Here is a 14,402-nt window from a genome sequence, read left to right on the forward strand (position 1 = left end):
AGTGGAGTTTGCATGTTCTCCCTGTGACCGGGTACGTTTCTTCTGGTTTCCTCCCACACCCCCAAATGTCGGTTAATTGGCAGCTGCAAATTGCCCCGAGTGTGTAGACGGTGGATGAGAAAGTGGGATAATATAGAGCCAGTGAGCATGGGTGAGTGATGGTCGGCGTGGGCCAAAGGGCCTGCTTCCATGCTGCATCTATACACTAAACTAAACTGAACGTTTGATTTATGTACTTACGTTTATTCCTACTAATGGCAGAACTAATTTCCCCCTTCTCTCTGCCCCTCTATATTTAGCAATAGTTTTTTCTTAACAGCCTGATGAACTTTTGGCACCATTCATTACAATACCACGGAGGTATCGTTGCCATGGACTAATTTTTAGCATTTTCCACTTTGAGGACAGAATCAGCTTATGGCCGTCTGTGAAGATGGAACTCGTCTGTTACTGGGACTTCCTGTAAATGACCACTACTCCACTGTCTCCAAGGACATTGTCTGCCATATTTCCCACATTGCAACCATAGTTACTGGAAGTTATAGATCTACAGGGTATTGATGACAGCCTGAGTAACGATCAACAAAGCTGTAATGAACTAAGTAAAATCTATCTGTACTTACAGTCTGGTGCACAGCAGCTTAAGAGACTGCAAAAGTCACAGAATAAATTGTTCCTTTTCCTTATTTAGCAGTTATTATTGCACTGCAATTAAAATATAACTGCACTAAAATGCAGTTGCACTAAAATCTAAATGACAGATGCAGGCCAATCGCCCCAAAATGTTTGCTAGGATTTATTACACCAGAGCTGATTTTTACTTCAGCATCATCTTTCCCCACACAAACCCTAATGTTTAAAATTCCTATTGATCAGTCTCAAATATATTCAGTGCCCAGGTTCCCACATCCCTCTTGTCTTGTGAATTCCAAAGGAGCACAATGCACAGCATGGAGTTGGTGGGCCGAAGGGCCTGTTCCCATTCCATGTCATTCGGTTCATTCACACTTACCATGCTCTGCTCCGACTGGTCTATGCAAGTCACTTGGCTGATGCAGGCCGTTGATGGCAGCTGGGGACTTTCCTCAAAGCTGATTTGCACCGAGCTCTGGAGTAAAGAAAAGAAGATTAATCAAGCAAACTCATTACCAAACTCAGATTCTCAGAGCTTGCCCAAAGAACCGGAATTATCAATAAATCAGTGTAAAGCAATTATTTGATTACATTTTATCTCCGTTTGCTTTGTTGTTAGCTTCGCCAAGGTAACAATGATCTATTCTACATTTTCCTTTGACTCCATTCCCTTTGACCTATTTTCTCACCTTACACTTCCTTATCTATGTAGCTCCCCCTGCCCGGACAACAGTCTGAAGAAGGGTCTTGACCCGAAACGTCACCCTTTCCTTCTCTCCAGAGATGCTGCCTCTCCCGCTGAGTTACTCCAGCATTTTGCGTGTATCTTCAGCGTAAAGAAATGCCTGACAACCAGTTTCCAATACGATGGCCACTTGAGATTGATTTAGGTCTCCCATACCCAATACATCCTCCAGTTGCAAACATCTGCCTCAATCCAGCTGTTTGCCAGTGGTGTAGTGGGCAAGAATGCTCAACGCATCGTTGACTCAGCACCCTGCGGTTTGAAGACACTGGGCTCAGTATCACATTCCTCAAGATTAAATGCTGCTGCTGTAACGTTTCCTAATTGATTTACACAGCAAGTTTCCTCAAAGCGACAATGGAATGCAATGAAAACAAGCCATATATTAATGACTTGGACGTTGTGAGCAGATTGCAGATCTGGCCAAATTTGCAGATGACAAAAATAACGAGAAGGCAAGTCATTAGGAAAATGCAAGCAGTTGACTGAAAGATATTGAGAGATTAAGTGCGTGGGCGAAATATTGGCAAATGCACCACGATGTGAGAAAATGTGAATTTGCTCATACTGGAAAGAGGAACAATTTTTCAAATGGAGTAAGGACACACACAGTGCTGCCGTGCACAAGGCTTGGGGAGCCCTTGTGCATGAAACAAAGAAACCGAGCATACAATACAAGAGCAGCTGGTGACAGGGAAGGCTAATGGAGTGTAAGCTCTGACTTCAAAGGGGTTAGAGCAGTAAAGTGGGGAATTCTTACTGCATCTGCACAAGGCACGACAAAAATAAGTTGATGCACAGGCACAAAATGACAACCAAAACAACCTCAGCATCTCTTATGGACCTGCATTCATACATCACCTTTAATACAGTGAATGTGCTCCAGCACTTTGTACTCCAAGGAACAGTGAACAGTGTTTGTTTAAAATGGGACGTCTCCATTTTAGCAGAGAGCAAACGAGATGATCATAAGGTCACAAGTGATAGGAATAGAATTAGGCCATTCGGCCCATTCAATCATGGCTGATCTATCTCTCCCTCCTAACCCCATTCTCCTGCCTTCTAACAAATAATCTCTGACACCCGTACTAATCAATAATCTATCTATCTCTGATACAAGGAGTGTTTACATTTATGTACCCAACTAATAACTGCATTCCCAACATTAAAATCTTCCACAAAGTCCCTTGGTGTACTGGCCCATTATTTACACTATCACAGCACTCTCCTCTTTTAATTCAAGTCACTAAACCGCAACACAGTTATGTAAGTGTGAATCATTGGGAAATATTTCTAATCTGATAAAAAATTGCTCATTTTGTTTCTAGAAAGGACATGGCTACAACAGGAAGCAAGCAGTAACAATCACCCCTAACTACTCTAGGGAAGGCTCCAGGTTTGGTAGGAAATTTCACAAGACAGTGGGTCTGGAGTCTGTGACTAGATAAGGGAAGCAGGTTGCAGTCCATGAGAGATATCAATGGCTGAATATTTACAGTTACCATTAGTGATACAAGTGTTTAATCACAGCTGCCATGGTAGCATTATAATTTGTGATTATTCCAGATTTCTAGATTACTCATCCGGTAACACCCATTTAATGGGAGAGTTAAATAATGGCTATAAAACAGAACTATTGATTTAGAGATTAACTCCACCATTGTAAACTGCGAAACTAATTTAGTAGTAACAAGCAAATTGCTGGAGGAACTCCCTCATTCGTCCTATCATGACAACGCAGGCTGATCAAAAAAAACACACAAAGTGCTGGAGCACTTTGCCCGAAACGTCATCTGTCCATGTTCTCCAGAGATGCTGCCTGGCCCACTGTTACTCCAGCACTTTATGGCCTTTTTTTTTTTAGTAAACCAGCATCTGCAGTTCCTTGTATTCACATTTTTAACTGGCTGATCAAAATCTAGTTAGGACTGAGACTTGGGAAGTATCATGAGCATGGCAAGTGGACATCCCGCCACTTATCAAATGCTGCACAGCACCTGTCTAAACTACCCATACTACTGTTTGGGTGACAAAGTTTCATAATCACTCATTATTTTCTTTTCTGCTTTGCAAATTGACTCCTTCCCAGTCATAAATTTATTTTAAAAAAGGATCCATTCGGCCCATCAATTCATTCATCTTTCCCTCTCAATCCCATTCTCCTGCCTTCTCCCCGTAGCCCCTGACACCCGTACTAATCAAATCATAATCATCATGGGAATGTTACCATGCCAGCTTGCCATAGGACCCACAATCCTTGGCACCCAGCAACTCATCCTGCAGTGTGCAATGTTCCATTAAACATTCATAATCCGAGCCACCAGGAAAGGAAAATCTCTCTCGCCGCAAGCTAAGCACCCAGCACTTAGCAACTTGTGGAGAGGCTGCCCTCAGCCTAATTACAATAAGTAATCTGGGTGTGATTGGCACTCACAGTCAGCTACCAGCACTAATATATTCAGAACTGCAGCGAGCTGCTGTAACCCCAGTGGTGAGTGAGAGAAGGTCATGCACATTGGAAAGCGTAGGAGCGTGAAGTACGTCTGTGGGGAACAGCGCGGGAGTTAGACTACGCCGGGGTGCAGGACACCTCTGACATTCACATTTTTCACAGCTTAAATCATCTTTGTGAGTGAAGTAAATTTAAGGCAGAGATAGATAGATTCTTGATTAGTACGGGTGTCAGAAGCTCACTGCAGTTCTGAATATATCAGTGCTGGTAGCTGAAGGCAGGAGAATGGGGTTGGGAGGGAGAGATAGACCAGCCATGATTGAATGAATGAATCTATTTATTGTCATTGTACATGGTACAACAAAATTTAAAAGTCAACCCCACAGTGCGATTCACAAGAGCAATTTTAAATATATAAAAGGTAAAAATATATACATATTTAAAAAAATTACAGATAAATAACAATAGCAGCTGAGGTAGAACCATTCAGTTGAATGTGTGTTATTTCTTATTTTGCATTGTTAAGTTCACGTATGGCTATGGGGTAGAAGCTGTCTCTGAGTCTGTTTGTGCGAGTTTTGAAAGACCTGTACCGTCTGCCAGAGGGCAGCAGGTGGAACAGGTTGTGTCCAGGGTGGGAAGGGTCCTTCAGGATGTTGGCTGCCCTGCCAAGGCAGCGAGAGCTGAAGATGTCCTTCAGGGAGGGCAGTGGGCAGCCAGTGATTTTTTGTGCGGTGTTGATGACCCTTTGAAGGGCTCTCCTGTCCGCTGCAGAGCAGCTGGCATACCATGTGGTTATACAGTACGCCAGCACACTCTCGATGGAGCAGTGGTAGAAGGACCACAGCAGCTTCTCCTCCAGGTTGTTTTTCCTGAGGATCCTCAGAAAGTAGAGTCGCTGCTGGGCCTTCTTGACTGCTGTGGTGGTGTTTGTAGTCCAGGAGAGATCCTCCGTAATTTGTGTGCCCAGGAATCTGAAGTCTGAGACCCTTTCCACACAGTCCCCATTGATGAATAGGGGTTTGGGGGCTGCACTGTTCTTACGGAAGTCTATGATAATTTCCTTTGTTTTTGTGGTGTTTAGGATGAGGTTGTTGTCTGAACACCACGCTGCCAGTCTTTGGACTTCCTCCCTGTAGGCTGTCTCATCTCCTCCTGAGATACGTCCAACCACAGTTGTGTCGTCCGCAAACTTGACGATGGTGTTGGTGGAGTGGGCGGGGGCACAATCGTGGGTGTAGAGGGCGTAGAGGAGGGGGCTCAACACACAGCCCTGTGGGGAGCCAGTGCTGAGTGTGATGGGGGTGGAGAGGTGATGGCCCAGTCTGACAGTCTGGGGGCGGTTAGACAGAAAGTCCTTGATCCAGAGGCAGATGGGTTGGGAGAGTCCTAAATCCATGAGTTTGGTGACCAGTCTGCTGGGGATGATGGTATTGAAGGCGGAGCTAAAGTCAATGAAAAGCATCCTCACATAGCTCCCCTGGTGTTCGAGGTGGGTCAGTGCAGTGTGAAGAGCAGTGGCGATGGCATCCTCAGTGGACCTATTTGCTCTGTAGGCAAACTGGTGTGGATCGAAGGTGGGCGGGAGGCTGGCTTTGATGTGCTGCTGGACCAGCCTCTCGAAACACTTCATGACGACTGGTGTGAGAGCGACCAGTCGTTAAGGCCGCTGATAACAGGCTTTTTTACTAGAGTAGTTTTGGATGATTGTGGCAGACTTCAGGCACGGTGGGATGATGGATTTGGACAGGGACAGGTTGAAGATTTTCGTGAAGACCTCGGAGAGCTGGTCTGCACATTCCTTCAGAACCCTTCCTGTCACGCCATCCGGGCCGGCAGCCTTCCTCGGGCTCACCGCCCTGAGCACCCGCCTCACTTCATGCTCCTGCACAGTGAGGGTGTAGTTGTTGTTGTTAGGGGCTGGTGGGAGAATGGTGACGAGCTCTTCTGGTTCTGCCTCGAAGCGAGCAAAGAAGCAGTTCAGCTCCTCTGCCATTGAGGCGTCGAATCGGCAGTTCAATGGCAGCAGGCTTGATGGGCCGAATGGCCTAATTCTGCTCCAAATGCTTATGAAATATTTCGAGATTTTTCACTGTACCCTGTACCTCGTGAGACTCTAGACTCTGACATACTTCCCTGCACACTCTCCATCCTTCCAAGAGTGTGGTGATGAAAACTGCAAGTGTGTTAACAAGGATTGAAGAGTGGTTATTCCATGGATGTCAGAGAATTGGAATAAATGGGTCTTTTTGCGATTGGAAAGACATAAACAGTGGAAGACCCCAAGGAACAGTCTTTGTTCCGCAATTATTATCTATACTAATGATTTTGGGGGGGAGGGGCACAGTGTAGGTGTGGAGGTTTGATGATGACTCAGATAGGCGTGCTGCAATGATGACATTTGGACTCTGAATGGGCAAAAGTTTAGCAAATGCAGTTTCATGTGAGAGGAAGAGGAATCAAATGGTTTGAAATTGCAAATGAGGAGAATACAGAGGAATCGAAGGGTTTTTGTGCACATACCAGAAAGACAATTACCCACGCAATTGCAGTGAGGAATTAAGCAGGTGATTCGGCCTTGGTTGTTGTGGAGTTTAAAAAAAGAGATAATGTAATAATTGTACAGGGTGTTAATGAGGTTATACAATGCTACTATATATGGAGTACTGAGCACAGCTGTGATCCCCTTATGTAAGGCAGGATATACTAAACCGGAGGCAGTCCAGAAGTGATGCACTATACCAATTCCAGATTGTCCAATCGTGAAATGCTGAAAAGGTTAATTTTGTACAGTTTGGAGTTTAGAAGAGTGGGATATTCTATGTGAATTATACAAGAGCCTGAGGGGGAATGAGATGGTCGATGTTGCTGATGGCAGTGGTTGAGATGTTGCTGTAAGTGCGATCATGTCAAACAAGGGAACGTAGTGATTAGATCAGAGGACAGTCACTTCAAACCAAGACATGTCGGAATTTCAACTTGCAGAGAATGGGGAATCTCCGGAATTCTCTATCGTGGGGGAGTTATGGAGGCGGGATCGTCGGACATATTTAAAGAAGATCGTGACGGATATTGAGCTCGACTGGAGCAAGTCTGCCATGATATTTGAGTTTAGTTTATTGTCACGTGTACCGAGGTACAGTGAAATGCTTTTCTTGCGTGCTAACGCAGTCTGCGGGAAGACAATACATGATTACAATCAAGTCATTCACAGTGTACAGATACATGATAAAAGGGAATAACATTCAGTGCAAGATGAAGCCAGTAAAGTGTGATCCAAAGGTCTCCAATGAGGTAGATGGTAGTTCAGGACTACTCTCTAGTTGTGGGTAGGATGATTCAGTTGCCTGACAGCAGCTGGGAAGCTTATATTGAATGATGGAGCATGTTTGAGGGTGGCTGGTGGCCTCCTCACACTCCTATTTCCATGTGTGTTATTATCTAGAAATAGACTGCCTATAGAACAGGTAGAAAAAGATGAATGTTGGTTTTAAAATCTGAGTTGGATGAACACTGGAAAGGGATTAATTTGCAGGACTTTGGGGAAAGAGTGTGGGAATTCTGTACAAGGGGCCGGCATAGACTCAATGGGCTGAAGAGCCTCAGCTTGTGCTGTAGCAATGTTGGTTCTAAGAACAGTAGAGAGAGAGAGGAATATTCAGACAGGTGCAGTTCAGGGAGAGAGCGATGTTGACTGTGTGAGGCTGCAGCTGAGGTACGCCTGCTGAGACAGAGCTGCTGATTGTTCTGTGACCTCACGACTGAAGATGCATTCAGCCCCGAGCACTGACGAGCCACACATCTGCACACCCCCAAGCCACTTAAACAGCAGGGGAGGACAGGACAGGTCAGCCATCATTTAATTCAGCAAAGCTGAACTCCCACTGAGCAGCCCAGGGATACACTGCAAATGTCGAAGATTCTGTCAAATCGAGCTCCTCTACTTTATCTGACACAAAGTGCTGGAATAACTCAGCGGGTCAGGTAGCGTCCGTGGCGGGCATGGATAGGTGACGTATTTGGCCTATCCATGTACTCTGCAGATGTTGCCTGACCCGCTGAGTTGCTCCAGCATTTTGTGTCTTTTTTGAAATATAAACCAGCATCTGCTGTTCCTTGCGTCTATAATTTACTTAGAAATTGGGCGAATCTCATCAGCAACGTATCACTTGGAATTTCGACAGAGCAACAATCCATCAGATTCCATGTAACTTTGAAATCCATGACAACCTTAAGACATCGAGGCTTTCCAAACATTTCTTTAACCATGGAAAGTTAACGGCAAGCAATATTTTTCCTTGTGTGCTGCACATGAAGGCACCTGTCACAGATCACAATAGTGGGCTTAATATTTAAACAGTGTTGCTCCTTTTAGATTTTAACACAATAGTGTCGGTTTCATCTCTGGCTCACACTTGCAACTTGTGAAAGTAACACTGACAATGGACTTGCAGCACACAGGAAATTCTCACCGTCATGCTCCTAAGCAAGTTGTCACCTAGCACATTCTATCCTACCCCTGCTCAAGTGATCATCTGACACTGACATCTTGATACAGTGAAGACGACATTCGACATAACCCAGCGACGCTCAAAGAGACAAACAATCTACCAGGTTAATTCCCGGGATGCTGGGACTAACATACAGTGCCCTCCATAATGTTTGGGACAAAGACCCATGGTGAAACCAAAATATATGAAAATGGCCTTTACTAAAATCTGCCGACGTGCACTTTAACCACATGTGATTTTTTTTCTATTACAAATCTCAAATTGTGGAGCACAGAGGCAAATAAATAAATGATGGGTCTTTGTCCCAAACATTATGGGGGGCACTGTATGGTGAAATAATTGGTCCACTGAGCTTGTATTCACTGAATCTTGAAGGATGAGAGGATAAATATATTCTTATAGAAACATATAAAATTCTTAAGGGATTGGACAGGCTAAGTGCAGGAAAAATGGTCCCGATGATGGGGGGAGTCCAGAACCAGGGAATAAGGAGTAGGCCATTTAGGACTGACATGAGGATTTTTTTTTTCACCCAGAGAGTTGGAATTCTCTGCCACAGAAGGCAGTGGAGGCTAATTCACTGAATGTTTTCAAGAGAGAGTTAGATTTAGCTCTTAGGGTTAACTGAATCACGGTATATGGGGAAAAAGCAGGAACGCATTACTGAATTTGGATGACCAGCCATGATCATATTGAATGGCGGTGCTGGCTCGATGGGCCAAATAGCCTACTCCTGCACCTGTTTTCTATGTTTCCATGTTTCCACTTTTCTCCCTCATGATAAAATGAACACAAAGTGCTGGCGTAACTCAGCAGGTCAGGCAGCATCTATGGAAACATGGAACGGTGATCTTTCCAGTCAGAACCCTTCATGATTGATTGTAGTGAGGGAAAGAAAGCTGGAAAAGAGGTGGGGGCAGTCAGTATCAGTAGTTTCTTGTTTCTCCGTTCTACCTCATGCTTATTAAGCTCATCTTAAATGCGTCCATTATTTCCCACATAACTCCCACATATTAGAAAAGACAAATGTGTTAATCAACATGAATAACTTAAAGTTGGGGAGGAATATTTATATGTAGTTTAAAAGATTTGCCAGGCAAATGTTTTATTTTAACGCAGGAGGTGGTGGGTGCCTGGAACGCGCTGCTAAGGGTAGTGGAGGAGGCAGATGTAATAGTGACTTTTAAGAGGCTTTTGGATAGGCGCATAGAATTGCAAGGAATGGAGGGATATGTATCAGGTTTAAATAGAGGAGCTGAGTTTATCTTGGCATTATGTTCAGCACAGACATTGTGGGATAATGAGTCTGTTCTGGTGCTGTACTTTTCTATGTTCTATACAGGGAGATATTTAGTAGCACTGTTCAAAATCATGAATTGATATTTTGAAGGGTCCGATCCTGAAATGTCGCTATCCATTCCGTCTACAAATGCTGCCCGACCCACTAAATTACTCCAGTACTTTGTGTTTTGCTCATGAATTGTTATGATATGTTGTGTAAAATCGTGGAAGTTATTTCCAGTGGCTAACGTTTGCTAAAGTGAGGAGACAGATTTAAGGTTATTGTTTAGTTTAGTTTGGAGATACAGCATGGAAACAGGCCCTTTGGCCCACCGAGTCGTTGCCGACCAGCGATCCCTGGATACCAACACTCTCCCACACACTAGGACCAATTTACAATTTTTACCAAAGCCAAATTACCCTAGAAACCTGGACGTCTTTGGAGTGTGGGAGGTAAACCGGAGCACTGGGGGGAAACTCATGCCGTCACAGGGAGAACGTAAATAACTCTGAACAGACAGCACCCGCAGTCAGGATCGAACCCGGTTCTCTGGCGCTGTAAGGCAGCAACTCTATCGCTGTGCCACCGTGCCACCCCTAAGTGAAGATGCCAGGGAAAACGCACATGCTCTTATCGGGGAGAGTTTTGTCTGGAATATACTGGAGCACAATGGGAGTACCTTTAATGGTGGCTGTCAAGAGAGACTTGCTCCAAATAACAGTAAATGGACTCCCAAATTAATTTTTTGATGAATAAAACACTTTGAAATGATCTAAGGGCATTATGAGGCCCTACAAGGATGCTAGTGCAATCTTTTGTGTTCCTGCAGCAAACATTTGTGTTTCACATCCATTATCACCAGCATAAAGGCACTTGACTGGGAGATGCGATCAGAGCTAGTTGGAACTTGCAGGAAATATGTTCAGCAAGTGATAGTGGAGCATACAAACTTCTGACCTTAAGATTTCAGAACCCACATCGACCCACTACCAATGAAGAGTGATCCATTGCTTGATTGAAAGATACAGCATTAGTTTTGGTCTCTTTAGAAAGATATGGTCTCCTTTCATTGATTCATTACAAGTATAGTATGGTGCAACACAATTTTGAAATTAAACCGATTTACGGACAGGGCGATGGGTGTGGTGAGAAATGAAGCAGGTATACCAACACGTTTTGGTCCCTTCTTATTCTTTTTTATTCTTTTTTAGGTTCTTACTTATTCACTCTTTGACTACACTATTTGATAGTTTAGGGGTTTACACATTCACTATTTCTTTGTCATAAGAAATAGTGAATGATCATGTCACTGTGTTCATGTCATAAGTGATAGGAGTAGAATTAGTCCATTCGGCCCATCAACTCAACTCTACCATTCAATCGCGGCTGATCTATCTCCCCCTCCTAACCCCATTCTCTCTCCCGTACTAATCAATATAATGTGTATCCCTCAAGCTCTTGCCCTTCTGGTGTATCTAACAGCTGAAGATTATTGTTGAGACCTTTCCACTCGATGTCCTGAAACCCTACCATGTAGGATCAATCAATGTCAATGAGGGTTTTGAGGCTGAGATAACCAAGCCCCTCCTTTGTCCTTGGATTAGATAACAACAACAGGGGCACAGGGGTCACGACAGCCAGCTCCCAAACAGGTATGACTAACACTGGCATCTCTGGCTCACTGCTCGAACTCGGAGTAACCCCAGCCGCTGGCTAAGCATCGAATTACCGGCTCCATCGCCAGATACAACAAACAGATCAATTCCCTCGCTGGCAGATGTCTGACACATGAAGACTCAGTCGGTGCAAAGCTCACGTGAGATCCGTAGTTGGAACCTCAACCATCCACCCAACGGTAATCGGTTCATTTTCAACCCCACTGCTGGAATCGGGTACAATTTCTCAAGTGCTTCCCCTTTTTTTCCCCAGCCAGTAAGCTTCATTCTCCTTTAGTGAGAGCTGCCTTGTACCTCATGGAACAAGGACAGTCTCAATTGTAGCTGCATTTAGTCAGCTGAGCTTTTAATCGGTCTGACGAAGGGTTTCGGCCCAAAACGTTGCCCATTTCCTTCACTCCATAGATGCTGCTGCACCCGCTGAGTTTCTCCAGCATTATTGTGTACCTTTTAATCGGCCTTCTGGATCAGGGGTTTGCAACAAGAAACGGCAACTGGAAGGCTGATTTTTGATTTGCACCAATTAATATGGTCTGGGATTTGAAACCTCCTTTCAATCCACTGATTGAGTAAAATCTCCCAGTGATGGCGTTTTAAATGCAACAGCGCACTGTTTCTAAATAAATAGTACGTCACATTACATGGTTTAGTGAAGCATTCTAGTTTTACATGCAAAAGCTTCATGTGTAAATTTACTCAAAGTCTTGAATGACACATGACTCTTGAATTTTTATTCCAAAATCGAGGCCTAATTTGTAGGTCCTCTCTCCAGATTTGAACCGTCATCATAGGGGTCAATTGACTTTAGACTTTATAGAGATACAGCGTGGAAACAGGCCCTTCGGCCCACCGAGTCCATGCTGACCAATGATAATGCTGTAAACTAGCAGTACACTGGCAGTATCCAGAGACAATTCGCAATTATTTTACGCAAGCCCACAAACTTTACGTCTTTGGAGTGTGGGAGGAAACCGGAGCACCCTGGGAAAACCCATGCAGTCACAGGTCAGGATGCAACGCGAGCCTCTGGCGCTGTAAGGCTGCAACTCTACCGCTGCACCACTGTGCCAGCCGGACTCTTTAAAAGAGGCCATACCAAGTAACAATGCAGGCTCAGTACATCAGCAGATTCTATTCAATGAATGATCCCAAGGAAAGGCATCTGGGATGTGTTAGTTTTTGGTAAGTAGGCTTGAATTAAGGTAAGATATTCTGAGGTCACATCGTGGTATGTTACACTACATACTTATGCTTGCACTATCAAAGTCGGGTTTACCTAGAATATCTGATAATGTATTGGACATTTATTTGTTTAGTTGTAGCGTTTAATATGCCCGTAAAGCTGTAGCAAGCAAGAATTTTATTGATCCAGTCCCGGTGCATTTAACAATTAAACACTCTCGAACCTTTTTGATTACAGGACATCTGGAAAGATACCTTAGTCGGTGAAAAATGTCTACTTTAATGATCATTCACTTAATTTGCATCAGAGGTCGCCCCAATCATAAGAAAGGCTAGATGTTAGTATTAACTAGAGGGGGTTGTGGAGATGAGTAGCGGTGAAGGATTTAAAGCAAAGCCAAAAATGCACAATACGCAAGGAGAAATTGGTGAAACACAAAAGGGATTATGGATGAGAGGGTCATGGAGATACATTGAGAGGGGAGAAGGTTTGGAGCAGCAGTGAATGCAACATAAACATCAGCATGCACGAGATGGCCACGTTTGTGTGGTATAACATATGATGAGCGTTTGACAGCACTGGTCCTGTACTCGCTGGAGTTTAGAAGAATGAGGGGGGACCTCATTGAAATGTACAAAATAGGGAAAACGAGGGTGATCATGAGGTGATTCCTCTTCCCTACCTTCAGATAAAAACAATTTCTTTTCTTGTTGATAAAGCAGCATCTGTGGAATGAGAAAAGGATGATTTTCTGGGTCAAAAAACTTTCATCAGAACTCTCTTTCCTGAGATGTTTCAAACATTGCGCAAGTTCTCCCATCTGCTGTGATTCAGATTCAGATTCAATTTTAATTGTCATTGTCAGTGTACAGTACAGAGACAACGAAATGCGTGATCCATCTGCTGCTGGGCCTTTGATCTGAAGCATTAATATTCTCCCTCTACAGATGCTGCCCTACCTGCCGAATGTTTCCAGCATTTCCTGATTTCATTTCTGTTTCCAACATCAGCAATTCTTTCAATTGTCCGTTTCATGACACGTGCCTGGGTCATTAATATAAACACTGGAATCTACGGCATTTCGAATCCTTTGCAAAAATTACTTGCGGTGAGATTACTCTTCTCTAAAGCGGCTTAAACGTTGCCTTCAGTACGGAGCAATCTCATTTAATCCTGCAGTCTAGGTCGGTGAGCATCTCTGATCAGTGATCAGATCTGATCTTCAGGTCAGGAGCCTAACCACTCTGCTGGTAACTTCGGCAAGCGGGGCATTAATAATTCTCCGTGCTAAGTCTTAGCTTTCATTTTAGTTAAATCGTTCTTCAGGGAAAGAAAAAAAAGAAAATGAAATGAAAATAGAAAAAAAATTAAATTTATCACTCAGTAGGTTAGATAAGAGGGAGGGGAGGGGGAGAGAGCGAGGGAGGGAGGGAGAGAGAGTCTGTGTGTGTGTGTGTGTGTGTCAGCTTGACAACTAATTTAGATGGATGCAGCACAGTGGCGCACCTGGTAGAGCTGCCTAGTTCGATCCTGACCTCGGGTGCTGTTTGTGTGGGGGTTTCTCACTATCCCTGTGACCTCGTGGGTTTCCTCCTGGTGCTCTAGTTACCGTCCACGATGTCACCTAGTCTCCGGTTCTATTTGAAGACAATCTGAACCTTTTTCCTCAGGGTGGAATTGTGAAGGACTAGAGGCCATAGCTTTAAGATCAGCGGGGGAAAGTTGGAAGGAGATATGTGGGTACGTTTTATTTTTACACAGAAAGTGGTGGGTACCTGGAAGACGTTGCCTGGGGTGGAAGTGGAAGCAGAACAATAGAGGTGTTAAAGAGGCTTTTCAATAGGTACATGGATATGCAGGGAATGCTTGCCGATGGATCACGTGGGGGCAGGAGAGATTAGTTTCATTTGGCATCATGTC

The 14,402-nt window shown here is 44.1% G+C and overlaps 1 protein-coding gene across 1 annotated transcript in view; it reads right to left on the reverse strand.

The window, feature by feature from the left end:
* c2cd2l (c2cd2 like) overlaps positions 1-14,402 on the reverse strand; it is a 77,719-nt gene that overhangs the window by 21,034 nt on the left and 42,283 nt on the right. The window contains exon 2 of the mRNA XM_055660703.1: positions 1,013-1,108. Coding sequence (XP_055516678.1) covers positions 1,013-1,108 — 96 coding nt within the window. The remainder of the gene's footprint in view (positions 1-1,012; positions 1,109-14,402) is intronic.

This window comes from Leucoraja erinacea, chromosome 32 (genome assembly GCF_028641065.1).
Source record: "Leucoraja erinacea ecotype New England chromosome 32, Leri_hhj_1, whole genome shotgun sequence".
Lineage (NCBI taxonomy): Eukaryota > Metazoa > Chordata > Chondrichthyes > Rajiformes > Rajidae > Leucoraja > Leucoraja erinaceus.